The sequence below is a fragment of the Somniosus microcephalus genome, chromosome 15, assembly GCF_052327205.1.
Source record: "Somniosus microcephalus isolate GS21.2 chromosome 15, FLI_Smic_1.0, whole genome shotgun sequence".
Lineage (NCBI taxonomy): Eukaryota > Metazoa > Chordata > Chondrichthyes > Squaliformes > Somniosidae > Somniosus > Somniosus microcephalus.
The window spans coordinates 14999763-15022974 of record NC_141001.1 but is presented as its reverse complement, the minus strand read 5'-3'; the positions used below and the strand labels follow the sequence as shown (position 1 = coordinate 15022974).

The 23212-nt window shown below is 51.9% G+C and overlaps 1 protein-coding gene across 4 annotated transcripts in view; it reads left to right on the top strand.

The window, feature by feature from the left end:
- LOC147106556 (CD82 antigen-like) overlaps positions 1-19472 on the top strand; it is a 104479-nt gene extending 85007 nt beyond the window's left edge. For all 4 annotated transcript variants that reach the window (XM_086008454.1, XM_086008451.1, XM_086008453.1 and 1 more), the window contains 3 exons: positions 13276-13348; positions 14079-14203; positions 19329-19472. In XM_086008454.1, coding sequence (XP_085864580.1) covers positions 13276-13348; positions 14079-14203; positions 19329-19457 — 327 coding nt within the window. In that variant the 3' untranslated portion in view covers positions 19458-19472. The remainder of the gene's footprint in view (positions 1-13275; positions 13349-14078; positions 14204-19328) is intronic.
- The last annotated feature ends 3740 nt before the right edge of the window (positions 19473-23212 follow it).

Sequence of the window (23212 nt, the reverse complement as noted above, 5' to 3'; positions counted from 1 at the left end):
GAGTGGCAGTGGTGAGGACGACTGCTGTCATCCTGAGAGAGGAGACAGCAGGGTCTTGCTCCAGAGCCACTGCCATCCCCCCGGGGTGGTGCCGCAGCATTCTAGCCATCTGTTGAGGGACAGATTGCTGGACTGCTGTGAGACTCCAAGTCTTTTTCCACACTAGTAAACCCAGCCACGATGGCAGCAGTGTCCTCAGACCTTGGGCCGCTTCCGCCTGTGCTGCAATGGAAGCTGCGACATTGCCCATCACACCCAGCATCATGGTTAGATCCACAAGTTCTCTCATGGACTTGCCCATCATTTCCATCCTGGAAATCACGGGCTCCAAGCTCCGTGCAAAGACCCGTGCAATGTTGGAGCCGGACTCCTCCATGCTCCTTGACATTGACAAGAGACTCTGGCAGGCCTGGCATTTCACCAAGCATTTCTGTGTGCATGCCCATCACCCTTCTTCCAAAGGCCGCCCCATTGAGGTCATCATCTGAGCCCTGTGCGGCAGAACTTGTGTGCAAACTCGCCCTCCGAGGAACTGGCACCCGAGCTACCCTTTCCCCCTGGCCTGGCTGCAGCCCACTCATGCCCGGTGACTCACCACATGCAGATCCTGCCTCTATACTGCACTCAAGTCCGCGCAGTGCCATTTTCTGAGCTAGTGTCTGCGAGTGTCAGTGGCAGCGTGTCTTCTCCTTCACTGTCCTCCTCCATCACTTTGGGGACTGGCTGGGCTACTGGCAGTTCTTTGGTATCTGAAAGGAGAAATACCCAAGGGTTATATTGTGGGGGGGAGGGGAAGCAAGGTATCCTTGCATAGAGCATCATCAGCTTGTAAGTGAGAAGCGATTGTGGGATCAGGGTGCAGTGAATGTGAGAAGAAGGATTAGATATCAGCATATCATCATCAGCGATGGTTTCAATTTTTCTCGCTCACCACGGACTCCGTGACTGCCCCTCAATTATTTCGAGAACTCTCGCTACGTGAGGTTCTGAAGTCTGGCTTCCCCTCCACCCATCTGCTGGTGCTCCCGGTCGCTGAGGTTCTGTACAGTGGCTTGGCCGCCTTCCGTCTGCCTCTACTCCCTCCTGTTCTGTGCCATCTTTGCCTGCAAGAGAAAGGGAAGTGTCAGTGAGTGTGGTGGTGTGTTTGGGTGATGTGCCTGCCACGGTTGAATAGCTGGCAGTATGTGCAAGGTGTGAGATGTGGGTGTGAGCCATGCAGCAGTGGTAGGTGTGAGGGTGAAGTGAAGCTATGATTGTGAGGTCTGAGTGGTGATTGCTAGAGATTGTTGGTAGGTGAGTGATGGGGGTGTGGTGCATTGAGCAGTGTGTGAGGCTAGTGGTGCAGATGGTGGGATGTGGCATTTGATGATGCATTCACTCGCCTTGACCACTCGTGTGAGGTCATTAAACTTTTGCGGCCTTCTGGTGTTCAGCCTTGAAGGCCTCCTGCCCCCCTTTGGGTAGAGGACCTCACAGCGTCTTTGTAAACCCAGGACCAAGACCTCCAGTGCCACATCGGAAAATCTCTTTGCCCTTTCCCTTGGCTGTTGGGCCCTGGCTCTGCTCACAATGACAATGAGGTGCTTCTGCAACAAAACGCCTCCCTTTAAGTAGTGCGGCGAGCCTAGGCCAAACTTTATTGGCCAGTAGACTGCCCCCGATATTGGCCCACTGTAAAGCACTAAGCCAATCAGCAGTGCGTTTAGCGCTGAGATCAGCGCTGCAATGATTAGAATGCGTGCTGCCTGCACCACTTTGAACAGGTGTGTATGCAAAGCGCTGCATGGTTCCCGTGCCCGGTTTCAGACCTTATGCAACGCAAGCTCAGACTGCTGCCACCGTCACTGGGCTTACCGGTGTGGAAAGGGTCTTGTCGGGTGATTCAGCAGTTCAGCAATCTGTCCTCCAACAGATTTGCTCCGGATGCTGAGCCGCTGCCCTGGGGGGATGGCAGAGGGTCAGTGGAGCAGGAACCTGCTGTCCTCTCTCAGGATGACCGCTTTCCTGCTTCCACCACTGCCCTTGTCACTGCCTATCTGTCAGCCTAGACTGCTGCTGCCCATGCCGAGGTGGTGCAGTCTATAGCCGGGCCTTCTAGGCGCGCAGCTGGTTGAGGTCATCCTGTAAGGCCATCTGAAGTCTCCCGCACTGAAGGTCAGCAGCCTTCCACCAGCCGTGCTGTAGCCACTGGGGGAGCAGTTCATAGGAGCACTAGATTAGGAAAAGGCACCCGAACGACGGGCGTAAAGGAATGGTCAAGAACAGGGATCTGCTGCCTGCCTCATCCCTCCATCCTCTTCTTCGTCCTCCTCCTGAGGTGGTCCGCAATCCATGCTGGCAATGGCTGCGCCCTCTGTGGTAAACCACTGTTTGTATTCCACTGTGTACATACCTGTACATGTCTCGGCTGACTCCTCCCACGAGTCCAGGTATAAAGGTGACTGCTCCACAGTCCCTCTGTATTCTGGACCGGTCGACCACTCGAGGTACACCTTCATTCTCTTGTTAATAAAAGCCTGTTAGTTACTCGCTTAATCTCAGTCTTTTGAGTTATTGATAGCGCATCAATTTTATTAACAAGATTTTTATAATGGAGAAGATCCTCACACCAGCATGCCTAGACTTAGACCATCGGGAGTCGGACGCATCCACCAAGTTTACTCACTGGCTGAGGTGCTTTGAAAAATTCCTGATCGCCTCCGCTGCAACGGTCAAATCGGACGAGGACAAACTGGATGTACTGACCTCCAAAGTGAACCACCGAGTGTACTCGGTCATCCAGGACGCGACCTCGTATGCGGATGCTATCAAGCTCCAAGGACCAGTACACGCGCCCAGTGAACGAAGTGTACGCCAGGCACCTTCTGGGGAGTCGTAAACAACAACCTGGGGAATCGACCGAGGAATACCTTCAGGCACTGTGTGCTTGGCCGGGCCTGTGGTTGTAAGGATGTAAAGGCCGCCGTGTACACAGGAACTTATCCGGGACGCTTTTGTAGCGGGCCACAGGTCCAATTACACCCGACAGCGATTGTTGGAGCAGAGTGACCTCGACCTCAACAAGGCCTCTGAACTCGCACTATCATTGGACGCAGCCTACTGGGGCATGGATGCCTACTCCTCTGCACCGTGGACGCCGCGGGGAATGACAGCCTGGGACACGGTAGGCCCGTCTCATAGCGCTGTGCCACCCCAGCCACATCCCAGCAATGGCCCAACTGCCGCAGCAGTGTCCCAAGGCCAGACAGCAGTGCCCCAAGGCCAGAAATGCTACTTCTGTGGCCAGGCCAAACACCCCAGAGCGCGCTGCCCGGCGAAAAATGCGATCTGCTCGGGCTGCGGGAAGAAGGGACACTACGCCAGCGTCTGCAGGGCCAAAGCCACCCCCGAACCCCAGCAGCGCCGTGCGTGGGCCGCCATCTTGGGCCGCCCCAGCCATGTGCGAACCACCGGAACAGCAGCCATTTTGGACGCCTCCAGCCACATGGGGATCATGGATGCCTCCATCTTGGACGACAGCCGGGACGCAGCAGGCCCCCAACACCGCCTCATCTGATACCCGCAGCGACACACCGACCCCTACGCTGGCCTCCGTTACGCTGGACCAAGCGAGACCGCACCAGCTGGCCCGGTCCACAATGGACATTAAGGTAAATGGTCACGAAACAATCTGCCTTTTTGACTCTGGGAGCACGGAGAGCTTCATCCACCCCGACACGGTGCGGCGTTGCTCTCTCCCAGTCCTGCCTGCGCACCAGCGGATTTCTATGGCCTCCGAGTCCCAGTCGGCGGACATTGGCGGCTACTGCGTGGTGACACTCGTAGTAGACGGGACTGTGTACGATAATTTTAAACTTCTGGTCCTGCCCCACCTCTGTGCTGCTGTTCTACTGGGGTTAGATTTTCAGTGCCACCTTAAGTGTTACGATGGCGTACGGTGGACCCCTCCCCCCACTCACAGTCCGCAGCCAGCAGCTTCCAAATTGCCCGCCGCGCACCAGGTGCAACCTCTCCACACTCAGAGTCACCCCCCCCCCACTGTTTGCTAACCTCACCCCCGACTGTAAGCCCATCGCCACAAAGAGCAGGCGATACAGTGCCGGGGACAGGGTTTTCATTAAAACCGAAATGGAGCGGCTCCTGAAGGAAGGGATTATTGAGGGCAGCACCAGCCCCTGGCGAGCCCAGGTTGTGGTCGTTAAGACCGGCGAGAAGCAGTGCCTGGTCATCGACTACAGCCAGACAATAAATCGCTACACCCTGCTGGACGCTTACCCACTCCCCCGCATAGCTGATATGGTCAACCAGATCGCGCAGTACCGCGTCTTCTCGACCATTGACCTGAAATCAGCATACCACCAGCTCCCTATCCGCCCTGAGGACCGCCAGTATACTGCCTTTGAGGCAAACGGCCGCCTCTATCACTTCCTTAGGGTTCCCTTTGGCGTCACCAACGGGGTCTCCGTCTTCCAAAGGGAGATGGACCGGATGGTCGATCAAAATGCGTTGCAGGCCACTTTCCCATATCTGGACAATGTGACCATCTGCGGCCATGACTTGCAGGACCATAACGCAAACCTCTCAAAATTCCTCTGCACCGCCAAACTCCTCAACCTGACGTATAACAAGGAGAAGTGCATATTCCGCACAACCCGCCTCGCCATCCTTGGCTGTGTTGTGGAACACTGAGTCATCGGTCCCGACCCCGACCGGATGCGTCCCCTTATGGAACTCCCACTGCCTCAAGGCCCTGAAGAGGTGCCTAGGGTTTTTCTCTTATTACGCCCAGTGGGTCCCCTACTATGCGGACCAGGCCCGTCCGCTGATCAAGTCCACCTCTCTTCCCGTGATGGCAGAGGCCCGCTTAGCCTTCCACCGTATCAAGGAAGACATTGCCAAAGCCACCATGCACACAGTGGATGAATCCATCCCCTTCCAGGTGGAAAGCGACGCATCCGACTTTGCCCTGGCCGCTACCCTTAATCAGGCGGGGAGACCTGTGGCCTTCTTTTCACGAACCCTCCAGGGCCCGGAGACCAGACGCTCCGCTGTTGAGAAGGAGGCCCAGGCTATTGTGGAGGCTGTGCGTCATTGGAGGCACTACCTGGCCGGAAAACGATTTACCCTGCTCACTGACCAGCGTTCAGTTGCGTTTATGTTTAACAACAAGCAGAGGGGCAAAATCAAAAACGACAAGATCTTGAGGTGGAGAATCGAACTTTCCACCTACAATTACGAGATCTTGTACCGGCCCGGGAAGCTCAATGAACCCCCAGATGCTCTATCGCGTGGCACCTGCGCCAGCGCGCAGATCGATAGACTGCGGGCCCTCCACAATGACCTCTGCCACCCGGGGGTCACCAGGTTCTTCCACTTCATCAAGGCCCGCAACCTGCCTTACTCCATTGAGGAGGTGAGGTCAGGACCATGACCAGGAACTGCCAAGTCTGCGCTGAGTGCAAACCGCACTTTTATAGACCAGACAGGGCTCACCTGATAAAAGCCACTCGCCCCTTCGAGCGCCTGAGCGTTGATTTTAAAGGGCCTCTCCCCTCCTCCGACCGCAATGTGTACTTCCTCAACATTATTGATGAGTACTCCCGTTTCCCATTCGCCATCCCCTGCCCGGACTTGACCAGTGCCACGGTCATTAAATGTCTGAACGACCTCTTCACCCTGTTCGGTTTCCCCAGCTATATCCATAGCGACCGGGGCTCATCGTTTATGAGCGACGAACTCTGTCAGTACCTGCTCGCTAGGGGTATTGCCACAAGCAGGACCACCAGTTACAACCCCCGGGGGAACGGACAGGTGGAAAGAGAGAATGCGACAGTTTGGAAGGCTGCCCTGCTAGCCTTAAAGTCTAGGGGCCTTCCGACCTCCCGCTGGCAGGATGTGCTCCCCGATGCGCTCCACTCTATTCGGTCACTGCTCTGCACTGCCACTAACGCCACCCCTCATGAGAAAATGTTTGTCTTCCCAAGGAAGTCCACATCGGGGACATCGCTACCGCCATGGCTGACGTCCCCAGGGCCAGTCCTACTGAGAAGACACGTAAGGACCCATAAAACGGACCCCCTGGTCGAGAGGGTCGACCTCCTCCACACCAACCCCCAGTATGCTTACATTGCGTACCCGGACGGGCGGGAGGACACAGTCTCCATACGAGACCTCGCACCCTCGGGGGCCGCAGTAACCCACTACCCACTACCATCACCCCCCCCCCCCCCCCCCCCCCCACGATCCGATATCCAGCCCCAGCAGACGGCAGGCCTGGGCCTCGCGACCCGCTCGACACCCACGAGGACGACACACCAGTGCCCCAGCCTACGCGGGACTCGACGCCGGAAGCTTCACTACCCCTGCCGTCGCCACGTCGATCACAGCGGCAGACAAGACCTCCGGAGAGACTCCAATACACTAACTTTTAATACACTTCACCCCGCCGGACTCCATTTTAAACAAGGGGTGAATGTGGTAAACCACTGTTTGTATTCCACTGTGTACATGCCTGTACATGTCTTGGCTGACTCCTCCCACGAGTCCAGGTATAAAGGTGACTGCTCCACAGTCCCTCTGTATTCTGGACCGGTCGACCACTCGAGGCACACCTTCATTCTCTTGTTAATAAAAGCCTGTTAGTTACTCGCTTAATCTCAGTCTTTTGAGTTATTGATAGCGCATCACCCTCATGAAGCATGCGGCAGACCACCACGAAATGGGACACCCGCTACGGCGTGTACTGGAGGGTTCAAGGCAGCGGAACCGTTGCTTCAGCACACCGATGGTCTGCTGGATGACGTGCCTAATGTTTCTGGTGGCAGCATAGCTGTCATTTGAGTGCTGGGCATGAGTGTTGAGGCTGCGGAGGGGAGTCATCAGCCAGGTGCAAAGCAGATAGCTCTTGTCTCCGAGCAACACCACTCTGGATGGGTGGCTGGAAGATTGCTGGCACACCGGACTGGCGCAGGATGAAGGCATGACTGCTGCCAGGATACCGGGCATTCACCATTGTGATGTGCTGGGCATGGTCGCAGACCAACTGCACGTTAAGTGAGTGATAACCTTTGTGGTTACAGAACATCTCAGGTGCCTGCAAAGCAGTTGATGGCAACCTGCACCATGGGAAAGCCCGCTATCCTGCCAAAGACACATGCGTGCTTCTCTCTGTTCAGAGAAAAGACAACCTAGCCCTTTCTCCTGGTGTAGACCTCTGTGACCTTCAGATTCAGCAATGGATGGCGAACTGAGAGATGTTAGCTATGTCTCCTGCTGCAGACAGGAAGGTTCCGCTGGCGAAGGAATTGAGGGTCACGGTGACCTTGAGAGCCACTGAGACAGCCATGGTCACCATGCTCTGAGGCTGTAGGTCTGGTTGCAGGAGGTGGCAGAGTTCTGTGACCACCTCCTTGGTGAAGCGGAGCCTCCTAATACACTGCTCCTGGCTTAAGTGGCGGTAGGAGCAGTGCTCTCGGAAGACCCTAGGTGGGTGAGCCCAACTGGCCCCCCTCCCCTCCTCCCTCTGCACGCTGCTTCTCTTCGCTCCCTCTCTTGAAGATACTCCTGCGTGAGGGGGACTGCACGTATAGCCCCCATGACTGTGAGCAGGTGTTGTGAGCAGAAGCCTTTAAATGTGAATGAAGGTGTTCGCCACTTGCACCAACACTCCGTCACCTCAGGAACTTTAAAGAAGTTTAGAAAGCTGCAAGAGTTGCAGAAAGTTATACAGAGCCAGTGAAACTGAGAAACCATGTCAGCTGTATATTTTTTGAGGATCCCTTTAAATATCGCTACTGGAGGCTCCTTCCTGCTGCTGAACGCTTGGTTAACTGGTTGTGATTAGAAAGGGCGGTAAGTGGCGCGGCGACGGTGAAAATGGCACTTTGTGCAACAAGTGGGCGTTGCACACTCAGTGACATCATGATCTGCCTCATTTCCATTTCTGCAGCGAGCGCAGGCAACGGCAGCGCTACGGACCTGCTGAACATGGCGGCCGCCGCAGGACCTGCTGGAAGTGAGGCAGCCGCCATTGTTTCTTCAAAATGGGCCTTAACGGCCGCTGCTAAACCCCCGAATTTCTAGGCCTACGTTTCAGAAAACTGTCCTGTATGCGCTCTAGAACTTCATTGCCTTTATGATTTTAGCTGTTTTAAGTCTCCCAGTCTGTGAAAATTTAAAATCTCCCATTATAACTTTGCTGCATGCTTCTCCAATCTCTGTATTTATGCATCCTGCTACTATATCCCTGCTGTTAGGAGGTCTGTCGATAACTCCCCCAAACATTCATTCTACCAGAGTGTTTCCACTGCCTTCTCACCCTCACTGCTGCCCTTTTTAACTGCTGTAATAGTGTATTGTCTTTGAGTAATACTGCTGCAGTTCCTCCTTTCCCTATTTTCTTGTCCTTTCTGTTAACGGCTCATCCCAGTTTAACCTGAAACTTTAAGCTCCCATTCCTGACCAGCTTGTAGCCAGGTCTCTCTAATGACTACTGTGTCATACCCTTTGTGCTGAATTTGAGCTTCTACTTTGCTTGTTTTATTCCTTATGCTTCGTGCATTTATGTAGAGATTTGGTTAACTGTCCCCACTCTGCCCTTGTGCACGGCTGATAATTTTCTCTCAGTTTTTAACTGATCCCACTTTTTCTTATTTTTCACCACTCCTGTCGTATTTATATCATGTAGATTATTAATTCTTACACTATTATCTGAACTTGAATTATTTATACCCCTTTTTGCAGTCTGACATTTGCTCTCCTTCCTTTTTCTCATCTTTAGGTTATCAGTTCTACCATTGTTTCTAGCTGAACCCTTTCCCCACTTTATTGGTTTAAAGTCCTTTCTACAGCTCTATTTATCCTTTCCGCTAGGACCTTGGTCCCAGCCCGGTTCAGGTGCAGCCTGGCATTCATTATATTGTGAAGACTGGGAGCAGAAGTGGCCTAACCCAGGGACTGAGCGCCAATGTTGGTCTTTCCCCAGGGACGGAGTGTCAATGTTGGTCTTTCCCCAGGGACTGAGCGTCAATGTTGGTCTTTCCCCAGGGACTGAGCGTCAATGTTGGTCTTTCCCCAGGGACTGAGCGTCAATGTTGGTCTTTCCCCAGGGACGGAGTGTCAATGTTGCTCTTTCCCCAGGGACTGAGTGTCAATGTTGGTCTTTCCCCAGGGACGGAGTGTCAATGTTGGTCTTTCCCCAGGGACTGAGCGTCAATGTTGCTCTTTCCCCAGGGACGGAGCGTCAATGTTGGTCTTTCCCCAGGGACGGAGCGTCAATGTTGGTCTTTCCCCAGGGACGGAGCGTCAATGTTGCTCTTTCCCCAGGGACTGAGTGTCAATGTTGCTCTTTCCCCAGGGACGGAGCGTCAATGTTGGTCTTTCCCCAGGGACGGAGTGTCAATGTTGGTCTTTCCCTAGGGACTGAGCGTCAATGTTGGTCTTTCCCCAGGGACTGAGTGTCAATGTTGGTCTTTCCCCAGGGACGGAGCGTCAATGTTGCTCTTTCCCCAGGGACGGAGTGTCAATGTTGGTCTTTCCCCAGGGACGGAGTGTCAATGTTGCTCTTTCCCCAGGGACTGAGCGTCAATGTTGGTCTTTCCCCAGGGACTGAGTGTCAATGTTGGTCTTTCCCCAGGGACGGAGTGTCAATGTTGGTCTTTCCCCAGGGACTGAGCGTCAATGTTGCTCTTTCCCCAGGGACTGAGCGTCAATGTTGGTCTTTCCCCAGGGACGGAGCGTCGTTGGTCTTTTCCCCAGGGACTGAGTGTCAATGTTGGTCTTTCCCCAGGGACTGAGCGTCAATGTTGGTCTTTCCCCAGGGACTGAGTGTCAATGTTGGTCTTTCCCCAGGGACGGAGCGTCAATGTTGGTCTTTCCCCAGGGACGGAGTGTCAATGTTGCTCTTTCCCCAGGGACTGAGTGTCAATGTTGGTCTTTTCCCCAGGGACGGAGCGTCAATGTTGTTCTTTCCCCAGGGACGGAGTGTCAATGTTGGTCTTTTCCCCAGGGACTGAGTGTCAATGTTGGTCTTTCCCCAGGGACTGAGCGTCAATGTTGGTCTTTCCCCAGGGACTGAGTGTCAATGTTGGTCTTTCCCCAGGGACGGAGCGTCAATGTTGGTCTTTCCCCAGGGACGGAGTGTCAATGTTGCTCTTTCCCCAGGGACTGAGTGTCAATGTTGGTCTTTTCCCCAGGGACGGAGCGTCAATGTTGTTCTTTCCCCAGGGACGGAGTGTCAATGTTGGTCTTTCCCCAGGGACTGAGTGTCAATGTTGGTCTTTCCCCAGGGACTGAGTGTCAATGTTGGTCTTTCCCCAGGGACGGAGTGTCAATGTTGGTCTTTCCCCAGGGACGGAGCGTCAATGTTGGTCTTTCCCTAGGGACTGAGTGTCAATGTTGGTCTTTCCCCAGGGACGGAGCGTCAATGTTGGTCTTTCCCCAGGGACTGAGTGTCAATGTTGGTCTTTCCCCAGGGACGGAGTGTCAATGTTGGTCTTTCCCCAGGGACTGAGTGTCAATGTTGGTCTTTCCCCAGGGACGGAGCGTCAATGTTGGTCTTTCCCCAGGGACTGAGTGTCAATGTTGGTCTTTCCCCAGGGACTGAGTGTCAATGTTGGTCTTTCCCCAGGGACGGAGCGTCAATGTTGGTCTTTCCCCAGGGACTGAGTGTCAATGTTGGTCTTTCCCCAGGGACGGAGCGTCAATGTTGGTCTTTCCCCAGGGACGGAGTGTCAATGTTGGTCTTTCCCCAGGGACGGAGTGTCAATGTTGGTCTTTCCCCAGGGACGGAGTGTCAATGTTGGTCTTTCCCCAGGGACGGAGTGTCAATGTTGGTCTTTCCCCAGGGACGGAGTGTCAATGTTGGTCTTTCCCCAGGGACGGAGCGTCAATGTTGCTCTTTCCCCAGGGACGGAGCGTCAATGTTGCTCTTTCCCCAGGGACGGAGTGTCAATGTTGGTCTTTCCCCAGGGACTGAGCGTCAATGTTGGTCTTTCCCCAGGGACTGAGCGTCAATGTTGGTCTTTCCCCAGGGACGGAGCGTCAATGTTGGTCTTTCCCCAGGGACGGAGTGTCAATGTTGCTCTTTCCCCAGGGACGGAGCGTCAATGTTGCTCTTTCCCCAGGGACGGAGCGTCAATGTTGCTCTTTCCCCAGGGACGGAGTGTCAATGTTGGTCTTTCCCCAGGGACTGAGCGTCAATGTTGGTCTTTCCCCAGGGACGGAGCGTCAATGTTGGTCTTTCCCCAGGGACGGAGCGTCAATGTTGGTCTTTCCCCAGGGACGGAGCGTCAATGTTGGTCTTTCCCCAGGGACGGAGCGTCAATGTTGGTCTTTCTCCAGGGACTGAGTGTCAATGTTTGGAGGAATGCTGACTTTGGCCTATTATAGAGTCCCACAGACTGAAATCTGGGACGGTTGTTTACTAAAGGAGGAGCTGAAAATAGGAGCAATTAAAATTCATTCAAAATAAATGTTCTTTGCAAGGTGTGAGAATCTGATGAGAAGCTGCAGTCGAACAGAATACATGTGGAACTGTGCACCATCCCCACACACCACACATGATATCTGGGACAGAGAAGCACAAACTGGCTGTCGTGTACCATTCCTTACTGAAAACCCAGCTGCTTTGAATGATGAGACGGTTTTGGCAATAGACAAACATCCCTTCCCTGTGGGAGCTTTGACTGGGGGCGAGTTCGGGGAGGAGTGGAGCGAGAGTGGAGAGAACTGGGGGATGTGGCTGGAGGGAGCGGAGCTCGAGTGGGGGCAGTGAGTAAGTGGGGCTGTTCCCAGGCAGCCCAATGTGTGGGGTGAAGCACGAAGGGAGAAATGGGTGGAAATTGTCTAGTAATTGGAAAATAAAGAATATTGCTGTTAATTACAGATCCTTAGATTCTGTGTTTCGAGTAAAGAATGTTCAGTCCCAGCTCTCGATGCGGGCTGAGGATCTGTTCATCCCTGTATCCCACCAGGCCCCTCACTGACTCTCCCCTCTATGGAGATAGTCGGCCCCTCACTGACTCTCCCCACTCTGGAGATACAGTCGGCCCCGCACTGACCGTCCCCACTCTGGAGATACAGTCGGCCCCGCACTGACCGTCCCCCACTCTGGAGATACAGTCGGCCCCACACTGACTCTCCCCTCTATGGAGATAGTCGGCCCCGCACTGACTCTCCCCACTCTGGAGATACAATCGGCCCCTCACTGACTCTCCCCACTCTGGAGATACAGTCGGCTCCTCACTGACCATCCCCACTCTGGAGATACAGTCGGCCCCTCACTGACTCTCCCCACTATGGAGATACAGTCGGCCCCGCACTGACCGTCCCCTCTATGGAGATACAGTCGGCCCCTCACTGACTCTTCACTCTATGGAGATACAGTCGGCCCCGCACTGACCGTCCCCTCTATGGAGATACAGTCGGCCCCTCACTGACTCTCCCCACTCTGGAGATACAGTCGGCTCCTCACTGACTCTCCCCTCTATGGAGATAGTCGGCCCCGCACTGACTCTCCCCACTCTGGAGATACAGTCGGCCCCTCACTGACTCTCCCCACTCTGGAGATACAGTCGGCCCCGCACTGACTCTCCCCACTCTGGAGATACAATCGGCCCCTCACTGACTCTCCCCACTCTGGAGATAGTCGGCCCCGCACTGACCGGCCCCGCACTGACCGTCCCCTCTATGGAGATACAGTCGGCCCCTCACTGACTCTCTCCCCTCTATGGAGATACAGTCGGCCCCTCACTGACTCTCCCCACTCTGGAGATACAGTCGGCCCCGCACTGACCGTCCCCTCTATGGAGATACAGTCGGCCCCGCACTGACTCTCCCCACTCTGGAGATAGTCGGCCCCGCACTGACCGGCCCCGCACTGACCGTCCCCTCGATGGAGATACAGTCGGCCCCTCACTGACTCTCCCCACTCTGGAGATACAGTCGGCCCCTCACTGACTCTCCCCACTCTGGAGATAGTCGGCCCCGCACTGACTCTCCCCACTCTGGAGATACAGTCGGCCCCTCACTGACTCTCCCCTCTATGGAGATACAGTCGGCCCCGCACTGACCGTCCCCTCTATGGTGATACAGTTAAAATCTGGGAGTATGTGCACTGATCAATGATAGACCCACCACTGGAACCTTTTCAAGAGAAAATCACACCATCAGGGACCCCTTTTAAATGAGGCTTTTCTTCTTTATTGCCCCCACCATTAAACAGTAGTTTGCTCAGGCCTGTGATGGACCTAACTGTTTTATGGATTGATTTTGCAGATTCTTGGAGCTGTTATCCTGGGCTTTGGGTTGTGGATTCTCCTTGATAAAACCAGTTTTATTGCTGTCTTGCGTGAGTATCTACCTCATAGTAATATCTGCTCACTCCTACAGTGGAGATAGTGTGGACTCTAAGGGAACTAACAAGCTGTGGGGTTCCACTCGTAACCCCTGTTGCAATTTGAGGATGGGGGATGGGTAATTTCAGTGCTATGTCAATTAGAAGTGAACCAGAACTGGTATCCTTGGCTCCTCCTCCTACAGACATCAACAGTGTCCTGAGTCAGCTTTCCAATCTGCAGCCACTGACATTTGAGCAGGTTGATTTGAGATGGTGCCAGTCTCTCCCCAGATACAGGAGTTGGGGTGACCCCCCCCCCCCCCCCTCGGCCGGTCGGGGTGAAGGCCGGCCGCCCCCCCTCGGCCGGTCGGGGTGAAGGCCGCCCCCCCCCCCCCCCCCCCCCTCGGCCGGTCGGGGTGAAGGCCGCCCCTCACCCCTCAGCCGGTCGGGGTGAAGGCCCCCCCCTTCGGCCTGTTGGGAATATTTCTGATTTCCTTTTAACTGACCTGCGGTCCATTACATAGGACATAATAATGGGCAATATGATTCAACCAGAAATAATTGGCGTCAGTAAGCTTGGGTTTTTAAAAGTGTGAAGATTGTAAGAGATGGATGGACTGAGGTAATTCCCTAGGCTTGAGGTCCTGGGATGGAATGAGCTGGTGATTGGTGGAGTCAATTCTTGATTTGAACTGCAGACTGCTGTGTGCAAATAATAAATCTATATTTATTTTCTTCTCAGAATCATCATCATCAGCATTGAAAATTGGATCCTACATCCTGCTTGGAGTTGGCTCTGTAACTATGCTGATGGGATTCCTCGGCTGCCTTGGAGCTGTTAATGAAGTCAAATGCCTCTTAGGATTGGTGAGTCTGTAATGAAAGTGTAGGATATTGATTGATTTATCAAATAATAAAATGGTGTGTTCACCATGTGGTAGACTCAACTAATCCAACGCACTCCTGGCTGGCCTCCCACATTCTATGTAAACTTGAGGTCATCCAAAACTCGGCTGCCCGTGTCCTAACTCGCACCAAGTCCCGTTCACCCATCACCTCTGTGCTCGCTGACCTACATTGGCTCCCGGTTAAGCAACGGTTTGATTTAAAAATTCTCATCCTTGATTTCAAATCCCTCCATGGCCTCGCCCCATCTTATCTCTGTAATCTCCTTCACCACCCCCCCCCCCCCCCCCCCCCCCGAGATATCTGCGCTCCTCTAATTCTGCTCTCTTGAGGATCCCTGATTATAATCGCTCAACCTTTGGTGGCTGTACCTTCTGTTGCCTGGGCCCTAAGCTCTGGAATTCCCTGCCTAAACCTCTCCGCCTCACTACCTCTCTTTCCTCCTTTAAGAAGCTCCTTAAAACCTACCTCTTTGACCAACCTGCCCTAATTTATCCTTGCGTGAATTGGTGTCAAATTTTTTGTCTTTTAATACTCCTGTGCAGCGCCTTGGGACGTTTTACTACGTTAAAGGCGCTATATAAATACAAGTTGTTGTGGTACCCAAATACATTGATTTATTGTCGTTCCCAAACTGGGAGCATGAGAACAGTTTGTGAGGAAACTTGGTTCAAATGTAGTTCTGATCGAAGGGCTGAAGGTCTTCTGTCGCTCATGGAGGACTGGGTGATGTACTTTAAATACTCTCTCTTCTTACTAGGGTCAACACCAATAAATACATTCAGCAACTGAGGCTGTATACCCAAGGGTGTTGAGCGAGTCTGGGAACAAAATATTTGTGGCCAAATTGCAAACCTCTCTACTGGGCGGGAACAGGACAGTGGTGTGATTGAAATAGCTGCACAAAACTTGTTTACTTCTTATGTTATGGGCGCTCGTGTACCAACAAAGCAACCACAATGCTGAGCTCCTAGGTGTGCTTTTGTGGGGGTGAATTTCCTCTTGGCTTCTCCCTCTCCACCGCTGTAACCTCAGAAAAAACCCTGTTGGTCAGGAGGAAGTCCTGCTCCCCCACTGGCAGGAGGTATCCAGGTGTTGGCAGGAGGTATCCAGGTGTTGGCAGGAGGTATCCAGGTGTTGGCAGGAGTACAGAGCAGGGCGGGGCTTTCCAGGGCCTACCTAACAATAATATGAAGGAGCAGCGGGAGAACTCCATGCAAAATCATCCCCTTCCACTCTTCAGCATTGAAAGGTGGTGAATGAGAGGAAACTTTATTGAGGTGCTTACAGTACTAAATGGAATTGAAAAGTATTACTTAACTTTTAGAAGAGATGGGCAAAATGGAAAAGGAGGCGGGGTAGCCCTGATAATAAAGGATGGGATTAGGACAGTAGAGAGAAAGGATCTTAGCTCCGAAAATCAAGAAGTGGAATCGGTTTGGGCGGAGCTAAGAAACAGCAAGGGGCAGAAAACATTGGTGGGAGTTGTCTATAGGCCCCTAAACAGTAGTTGTAATGTAGGGCAGAGTATAAATCAGGAAATTAGAGGCGCATGTAACAAGGGGAATACAGTAATCATGGGGGACTTTAATCTACATATAAACTGGGCAAACCAAATTTGCAGTAATAGTGTGGAGGACGAATTCATGGAATGTATACAAGATAGTTTTCTAGATCAGTATGTTGAGGAACCAACTAGGGAATAGACTATTTTAGATCTAGTATTGTGCAATGAGAGAGGGTTAATTAATAACCTTGCAGTAAAGGGACCTTTAGGGAAGAGTGACCATAATATGATAGAATTTTATATTGAGTTTGAAAGTGATTTAGTTAAATCCGAAACTAGGGTCTTAAATCTAAACAAAGCAAACTACGTAGGTATGAGGGGAGAGTTGGCTGCGGTAGATTGGGGAATGACATTAAAAGGTATGACCGTAGACGAGCAATGGCTAGCATTTAAAGAATTAATACATAATTTGTAACAAATATACATTCCTTTAAGGCACAAAAACCCCACAAGAAAAATGGTCTAACCATGGCTAACAAGAGAAGTTAAAGGTAGTATTATATCAAAGGAAGAGGCTTACTATGTTGCCAAAAAGAGCAGTAAGCCTGAGGATTGGGAGGATTTTAGAATTCAGCAAAGGAGGACTAAGAAATTGATAAAGAAAGGGAAAATAGAATGAGAGTAAAATAACGAAAGACATCAAAACAGACTGCAATCGCTTCTATAGGTATGTAAAAAGAAAAAGATTAGCGAAAGTAAAAGTGGGTCCCTTACAGGCTGAGACAGGAGAAGTTATAATGGGGAATAAGGAAATGGAGGAGAAATTAAACAAATACTTTGGCCGCGATTTTTCGGTCTGATGCGGCTTGGGAGCGGGACAGCTGCCTTCTGGGTTCCAGTCCTGCCCCCAATGACATCAGACGCAGAGACGCGATTTTGCGTCAATTGGCCTTGTTAAGCCTGCCCTGCGGGCTTGCCGGCCAATTAAGAGGAAGCTAGTGTCAGATGACATCAGTTGATGATGCGTCATCTGCCGGTTTTCACAATTTTCTTTGACAGCTGATTTCTCAGTGTTTGACAGCATTGAGGTGCTGCAAACACTGACAATCACTGTACAAAAGTGAGCCCTTGTACCCAGGCTCTCCAGTGCCTGGCTAGAACAGATGACAGCTGCAGGTGAGGTTACAGAAGCGATCTGTCACTGGTGAGAGAGGTCCTCCCAATGAGGTGGGACTAGACATACAGTCCAAAACTTGTCACCTGCAGAAAAGTGTAAATGCATTAAAAATGATTTCCCAACATATTCTTACCTCTGAAACTCACCAATGCACCATTGGATCCTTCACACCACTCCTGCAGCAGTCATCAATGCAGCAACATTACAGTAAATCCACAGCACGCCACACTTGCCTGGTGTGGTGTCCGGATGTCGGGAAGCCCGCAGTAGACCAGTTAAAATTGGAAAAAGCCTGTTAACTGCCTGTTAAGAGAGTTTTCTAGATCACTATGTTGAGGAACCAACTAGGGAACAGACTATATTAGATCTAGTATTGTGCAATGAGAAAGGGTTAATTAATAACCTTGCAGTAAAGGGGCCTTTAGGGAAGAGTGACCATAATATGACACAATTTTATATTGAGTTTGAAAGTGATTTAGTTAAATCCGAAACTAGGGTCTTTAATCTAAACAAAGCAAACTACATAGGTATGAGGGGCGAGTTGGCTGTGGTAGATTGGGAAACTACATTAAAAGGTATGACAGTAGACAAGCAATGGCTAGCATTTAAAGAATTAATACATAATTTGTAACAAATATACATTCCCTCTGCTAGGTGTCGGGTTCATGCGCAAATTGGGGACCTGACACCTGGGAAGATTGTTTGGAGACGGGTTGACAGCGGGTTTCTGACCTGCTGTCAATCTTTGCGATTTTGCTGGATGTCCCGCCTCCAAACCCGCCCCCTGAACGCTGGCAAAATTCCGGCCTCTGTGTCTGTCTTCACGGAAGAAGACACAAAAAACTTTCCGGAAAAAGTGGAGAACCAAGGCTCTAGCAAGAATAAGGAACTGAAACAAATTTATATTAGTAAAAAAAGTAGTACTGGGGAAATTAATGGAACTGAAAGCCGATAAATTCCCCTGGACCAGATGGCCTCCATCCTAGGGTTATGAAAGAGGTGGCTATAGAGATAGTGGATGCATTGATTGTCATTTTTCAAAATTCCATAGATTCTAGAACGGTTCCTGTGGATTGGAACCCTGCTATTTAAGAACGGATGGAGAGAGAAAACGGCAAACTACAGACCAGTTAGCCTGACATCAGTAGTAGGGAAAAGGCTAGAATTTATTATTAAGGATGTGGTAACAGGGCACTTAGAAAATAATAATAAGATTGGGCAGAGTCAACACGGATTTATGAAAGGGAAATCGTGTTTGACAAATCTGTTAGTTATTGAGGCTGTAACTAGCAGAATAGATAAGGGGGAACCAGTGGATGTGCTGTATTTGGATTTTCAGAAGGCGTCGATAAGGTGCCACACAAGAGGTTATTAAACAAAATTAGAGCTCATGGGATTGGGGGTAATATACTAGCACGGATTGATTAACGGACAGAAAACAGAGATTAGGAATAAATGGATCATTTTTGGGTTGGCAGGCTGTAACTAGTGGGGTACCTGGGTGTCCTTGTATACAAATCACTGAAAGTTAACATGCAGGTACAGCAAGCAATTAGCAAAGCAAATGGTAAGTTGGCCTTTAATACAAGAGGATTTGAGTATAAGAGTAAAGACGACTTACTGCAATTATATAGGGCCCTGGCGAGACCACACCTGGAGTATTGTGTACAGTTTTGTCTCTTTACTTGAGGAAGGATATACTTGCCATAGAGGAGCACAACGAAGGTTCACCAGACTGGTCCTGGGATGGGGGGATTGTCCTATGAGGAGAGATTGAGTAGACTAGGCCTATATTCTCTAGAGTTTAGAAGAATGAGAGGTGATCTCATTAAAACATACAAAGTTCTTGCAGCGCTTGACAGGGCAGATGCAGGGGGAATGTTTCCCCTGGCTGGGGAGTCTAGAACTAGGGGTCACAGTCTCAGAATAAGAGGTCAGCCATTTAGGACTGAGATGAGGAGAAATTTCTTCACTCCGTGGGTGGTGAATCTTTGGATTTCTCTATCCCAGAGGGCTGTGGAGGCTCAGTCGTTGAGTATATTCAAGACAGTGATCGATAGATTTTTGAATGTTAAGGGAATCGAGGGATATGGGGATAGTGCAGGAAAGTGGAGATGAGGTAGAAGATCAGCCATGATCTTATTGAATGGTGGAGCAGGCTCGAGGGGCCGAATGGCCTACTCCTGCTCCTATTTATTGTGTTAATGCTCAGCTTTATTTCAAGATAAACCACCACTGCAGTGCAGCGGTCATGGGTACAAGCCAGCAGAAAAAGACACGCACAAACAGACACTCGTGCTCGCGCACACACCCCTCCCCACTATACCAGCAGGAATATTTATTTCACTATTACACCAGCCTGCTGGGGTTTTTGATGCTGATGGGCATGTCTTGTTTTTCAGTATTTCACCTGCTTGCTGCTAATCCTGATTGCACAGATTACTGCTGGGATCCTGATCTACTTCCAGAGAGATGGCGTGAGTCCTTCCACTATCTTCACTCAGTTATGTGATGTGTATTCAGCTAGCTGAATAATACTGGATAATGTTGGGGAGAGGAGCTAAGGATGGAAAGCTATCCAGTTCAACAGCAAAGTGTGGAGCAGTGCCTGAGCTTCGTGACTACTCCACACCCACTCTCTTACCTTCTGCCCTGTTCAGTTTTAGCATTTGATCTATTACCTTTAACACGGTGGGGGCCGGTATACTCAGGTGACATTGTGTGTCCGATCCATCATTCGGCTCGTCGGGTGTTTCAGGGTGTGGGGGGAGGTTGAATGCCAACCTCGGTGGGTCAAAAACAAGGTAAAGTGGATCAGCTGTCCCTTATACACCTGTCCAATTCAGTGTTTGGCAGGGATCAGCAATCAAAATCATCTTCTGTCTCACCATCTCTTGACGTCGTAATGTCTGACAGACTGACCTCGATCGAGCTTCATCTCTTACACCATCAATGCTTTCTACACCTTGGAGGTTTTCTGAATCACATCAGGATGGGTGGTGCTATGGCTGCCTTGGATTGGACTGCGGACAAGGAGCAATATGGCAAGCAGCAGCCTGCTGTGGAGGGAGGGACCGGCAGAAGAGCACAGTTTGCAGGAGGCTCCGTTTCCTCCACATGTCGGAGCAGCAGTGTCTCCGGAGGTTCAGGTTGTCATGTCAGCTGGTGGCAGAAATCTGCAGCCTCTGAGAAGAAGAGCTGCTGCCTGGTGGCCATGCATTACAGGTGAACATAAGAAATAGGAGCAAGAGTCGGCCATACGGCCCCTCGAACCTGCTCCGCCATTCAATAAGATCATGGCTGATCATTGACATCAACTCCACTTTCCCACCCGATCCCCATATCCCTTGATTCCCCTAGAGTCCAAAAATCTATCACAGCCTTGAATCTACTCAAAGACTCAGCCTCCACAGCCCTCTGGGGCAGAGAATTCCAAAGATTCGCAACCCTCTGAGTGAAGAAATTGCTCCACATCTCAGTCTTAAATGGCCGACCCCTTATCCTGAGACTATGCCCCCTAGTTCTCGACCCTCCAGCCAGGGGAAACAATCTCTCAGCATCTACCCTGTCAATCCCCTTCAGAATCTTGTATGTTTCAATGAGATCACCACCGCCCTCAACTTTTTTGCCTCTGGATCCTTCCAGTGCCCTGTTGGAGACATATCTGGGATCTCCCAGTCAGTGCCCCACGAATGATTAAAGCAGGTGATGATGGCCTGTTTGCCAGGGCCTGCAATTATGTCAACTTCACCTGCGATGACACCAGCCAGAATGAACAGGCGCTCGGGTTTGCGGCTGTGGCTGCCTTCCTACAGGTGCAGGGTGTCATCGACTGCACACACGTGTGCACCGTGTACCCCTAGATCACCTTGTAGTATTCGTCAACCGCAAGGGCTTCCACTCCATCAATGTGCAGCTGGTGTGCAACCACAAAGATATTTCTGCAGGTGTGTGCAAGATTCCCGGTCAGCTGCCAAGATGCTCTCGTCCTAAGGCAGTGCAAGCTCCCTGACTTCTTTAGACCGGCAAGCACACTTAAGGGGTGGCTGCTGGGAGACCAGGGATACCCACTTCAAACACTGCTAATGACACCCGTCAGAAACCAGAACAATGAAGCCGAACAGCGCTACAGTGAATGCCATATGGCCACCAGATCACAGAATCACAGAAACCCCACAGTGCAGATAGAGGCCATTTCGGCCTATCGAGCCTGCACCGACACATATCCCACCCTATCCCTGTAACCCCACGTACTTAGTCCCCCTAACACTAAGGGTCAAATTATCATAGCCAATCAACCTAACCCGCACATCTTTGGACTGTGGGAGGAAACCGGAGCACCCGGAGAAAACCCACGCAAACACGGGGAGAATGTGCAAACTCCACACAGACAGTCGCCCGAGGCCGGATTCGAACCCGGGTCTCTGGCGCTGTGAGGCAACAGTGCTAACCACTATGCCACCGTGTGTGATGAAACAAGCCACCGGCATGCTGAAGATGTGCTTCAGGTTCCTGGACAGTTCTGGAGGTGCCCTTCAGTATGCACCAACCAGAGCCTCCAGAATGGTTGTGTTTTGCTGCGCTCTACACGTTGTGCAGCAGCGAGGTGTGGACCTGCAGGAGGAACAAGGTGCAGAGCACAGATTGTCTGCGAACGATTCTGAGAAGGAGGAAGTGCATCACCAGCTGCTCACCTTGCTGCCTGGGATGCCACAGATGCCCTTATTAATGCAAGGTTCACTTAGGTTGCACCAGTGGACCCATCGCACAAGCACATGCAATGACCACTCTTCCCACCATTCTCCCACCCCCCCCCCCCCCCCCACTTCCACCTCCGCCTCCACCACTGTCACCAACACAAAGCAGTCCTATAAACAACCAGCCACCCCTTTCACATCCCCGCATTGGTCCCCATCAATTCATGTCTTCCCATTCATCATCAAACAAGGTAAAAAGTGACTTGTTACCCAGCACCCAATGGGCAAGATGGGAAACGGGTACAAAAGAATAAATTTGATGTGATTCTTCTAAAGAACAGAAACGTAACAGCACAACATTTTCTCAAACACCCATGCACGTACCATTGTGTAACTGCAAAGCTTTACTGTTGCTTTTCTTACCACTCCTATATGGTGCAACCCCTGTGGCTTCAGCAGAGATAGGGTTAGGCTGCTCAGGTCCCTGCTCTGTCTGCTTAGATGCTCTTGGCCGACGACCTCTGGGTTTTGGAGCCCATGTGGGCCCTGCCAAAGACTGCTCCACTTGCACTCGGCCATCGGGAGGCGAGGCAGCATGTGGGCTACTGACTTGGGGGCAGGGCCAACAGGTGAGAAGTGGAAGTGCTTTGAGTGAAGTCCCCACTTCCATGTCTACTTTCACCATCGTCCCCCTCATGGTCCAGCCGCACTTCACTCCTATCGCTCTGCTGGAGAGCACATTGGTGCGGATCAGGGCAACATTGTAAGGTTAAGGTATCTGTCATCCTATTTAAGTTGGCATCCAGAGTCTGCCCAGCTATGGCCAAGGTGTGCATGGACTCAGTTGATTGCTGTGTTTGACGTTACATGGAGTTGGCCGCTCACCCCATGCAAGAAAACATCATCGCAATACCCTGCGACATCAGCCCACTGATACTGGTGTGGACTCCTCCATTCTCTTCACAGTTGTGGAAGTGTGCTTGGAAGGTCTGTCAGTGCATCGCACATTGTCCGCTGTTGCTCAATGATTATCCTTTTCATCGATGGACCCCGGGTACAGCATCTGTGTCCAGCTGAGCAGAGCTTGGAGAGGGCTGTGCCCCCCGACGCGGACTCTCCCCGGCTATCCCTGCCAACACTGTCTGCTCCTGCTCACTTGTGAAGTGTGAGTCACCGGGTGAAAACCTAGAGGGGGATGGGGGAGGAGGGGAATGGGGATAGGGGGATGAGGGGCAGGGGGATTATGGGATGGAGGGGAAGGGGATTGGGGGAGGGGATGGGGGAGGGGAAGGGGATTAGGGGATGGGAGGGGATTGGGGAGGGATGGGGGATGGGAAGGGGATTGGGGATTGGGGGAGGGGGATTGGGGAGGGATTGGGGGAGGGGATTGGGGAGGGGAGGGGGATTGGGGGAGGGGAGGGGGGATGGGGGGAGGGGAGGGGGGGATGAGGGGAGGGAGATTGGGGGAGGGGGATTGGGGAGGGGAGGGGGGATTGGGGGAGGGAGGGGGGATTGGGGGAGGGGAGGGGGAAGGGGGATGGGAGGGGGGGAGGGGGGATTGGGGGAGGGGGGAGGGGGGATGAGGGGGA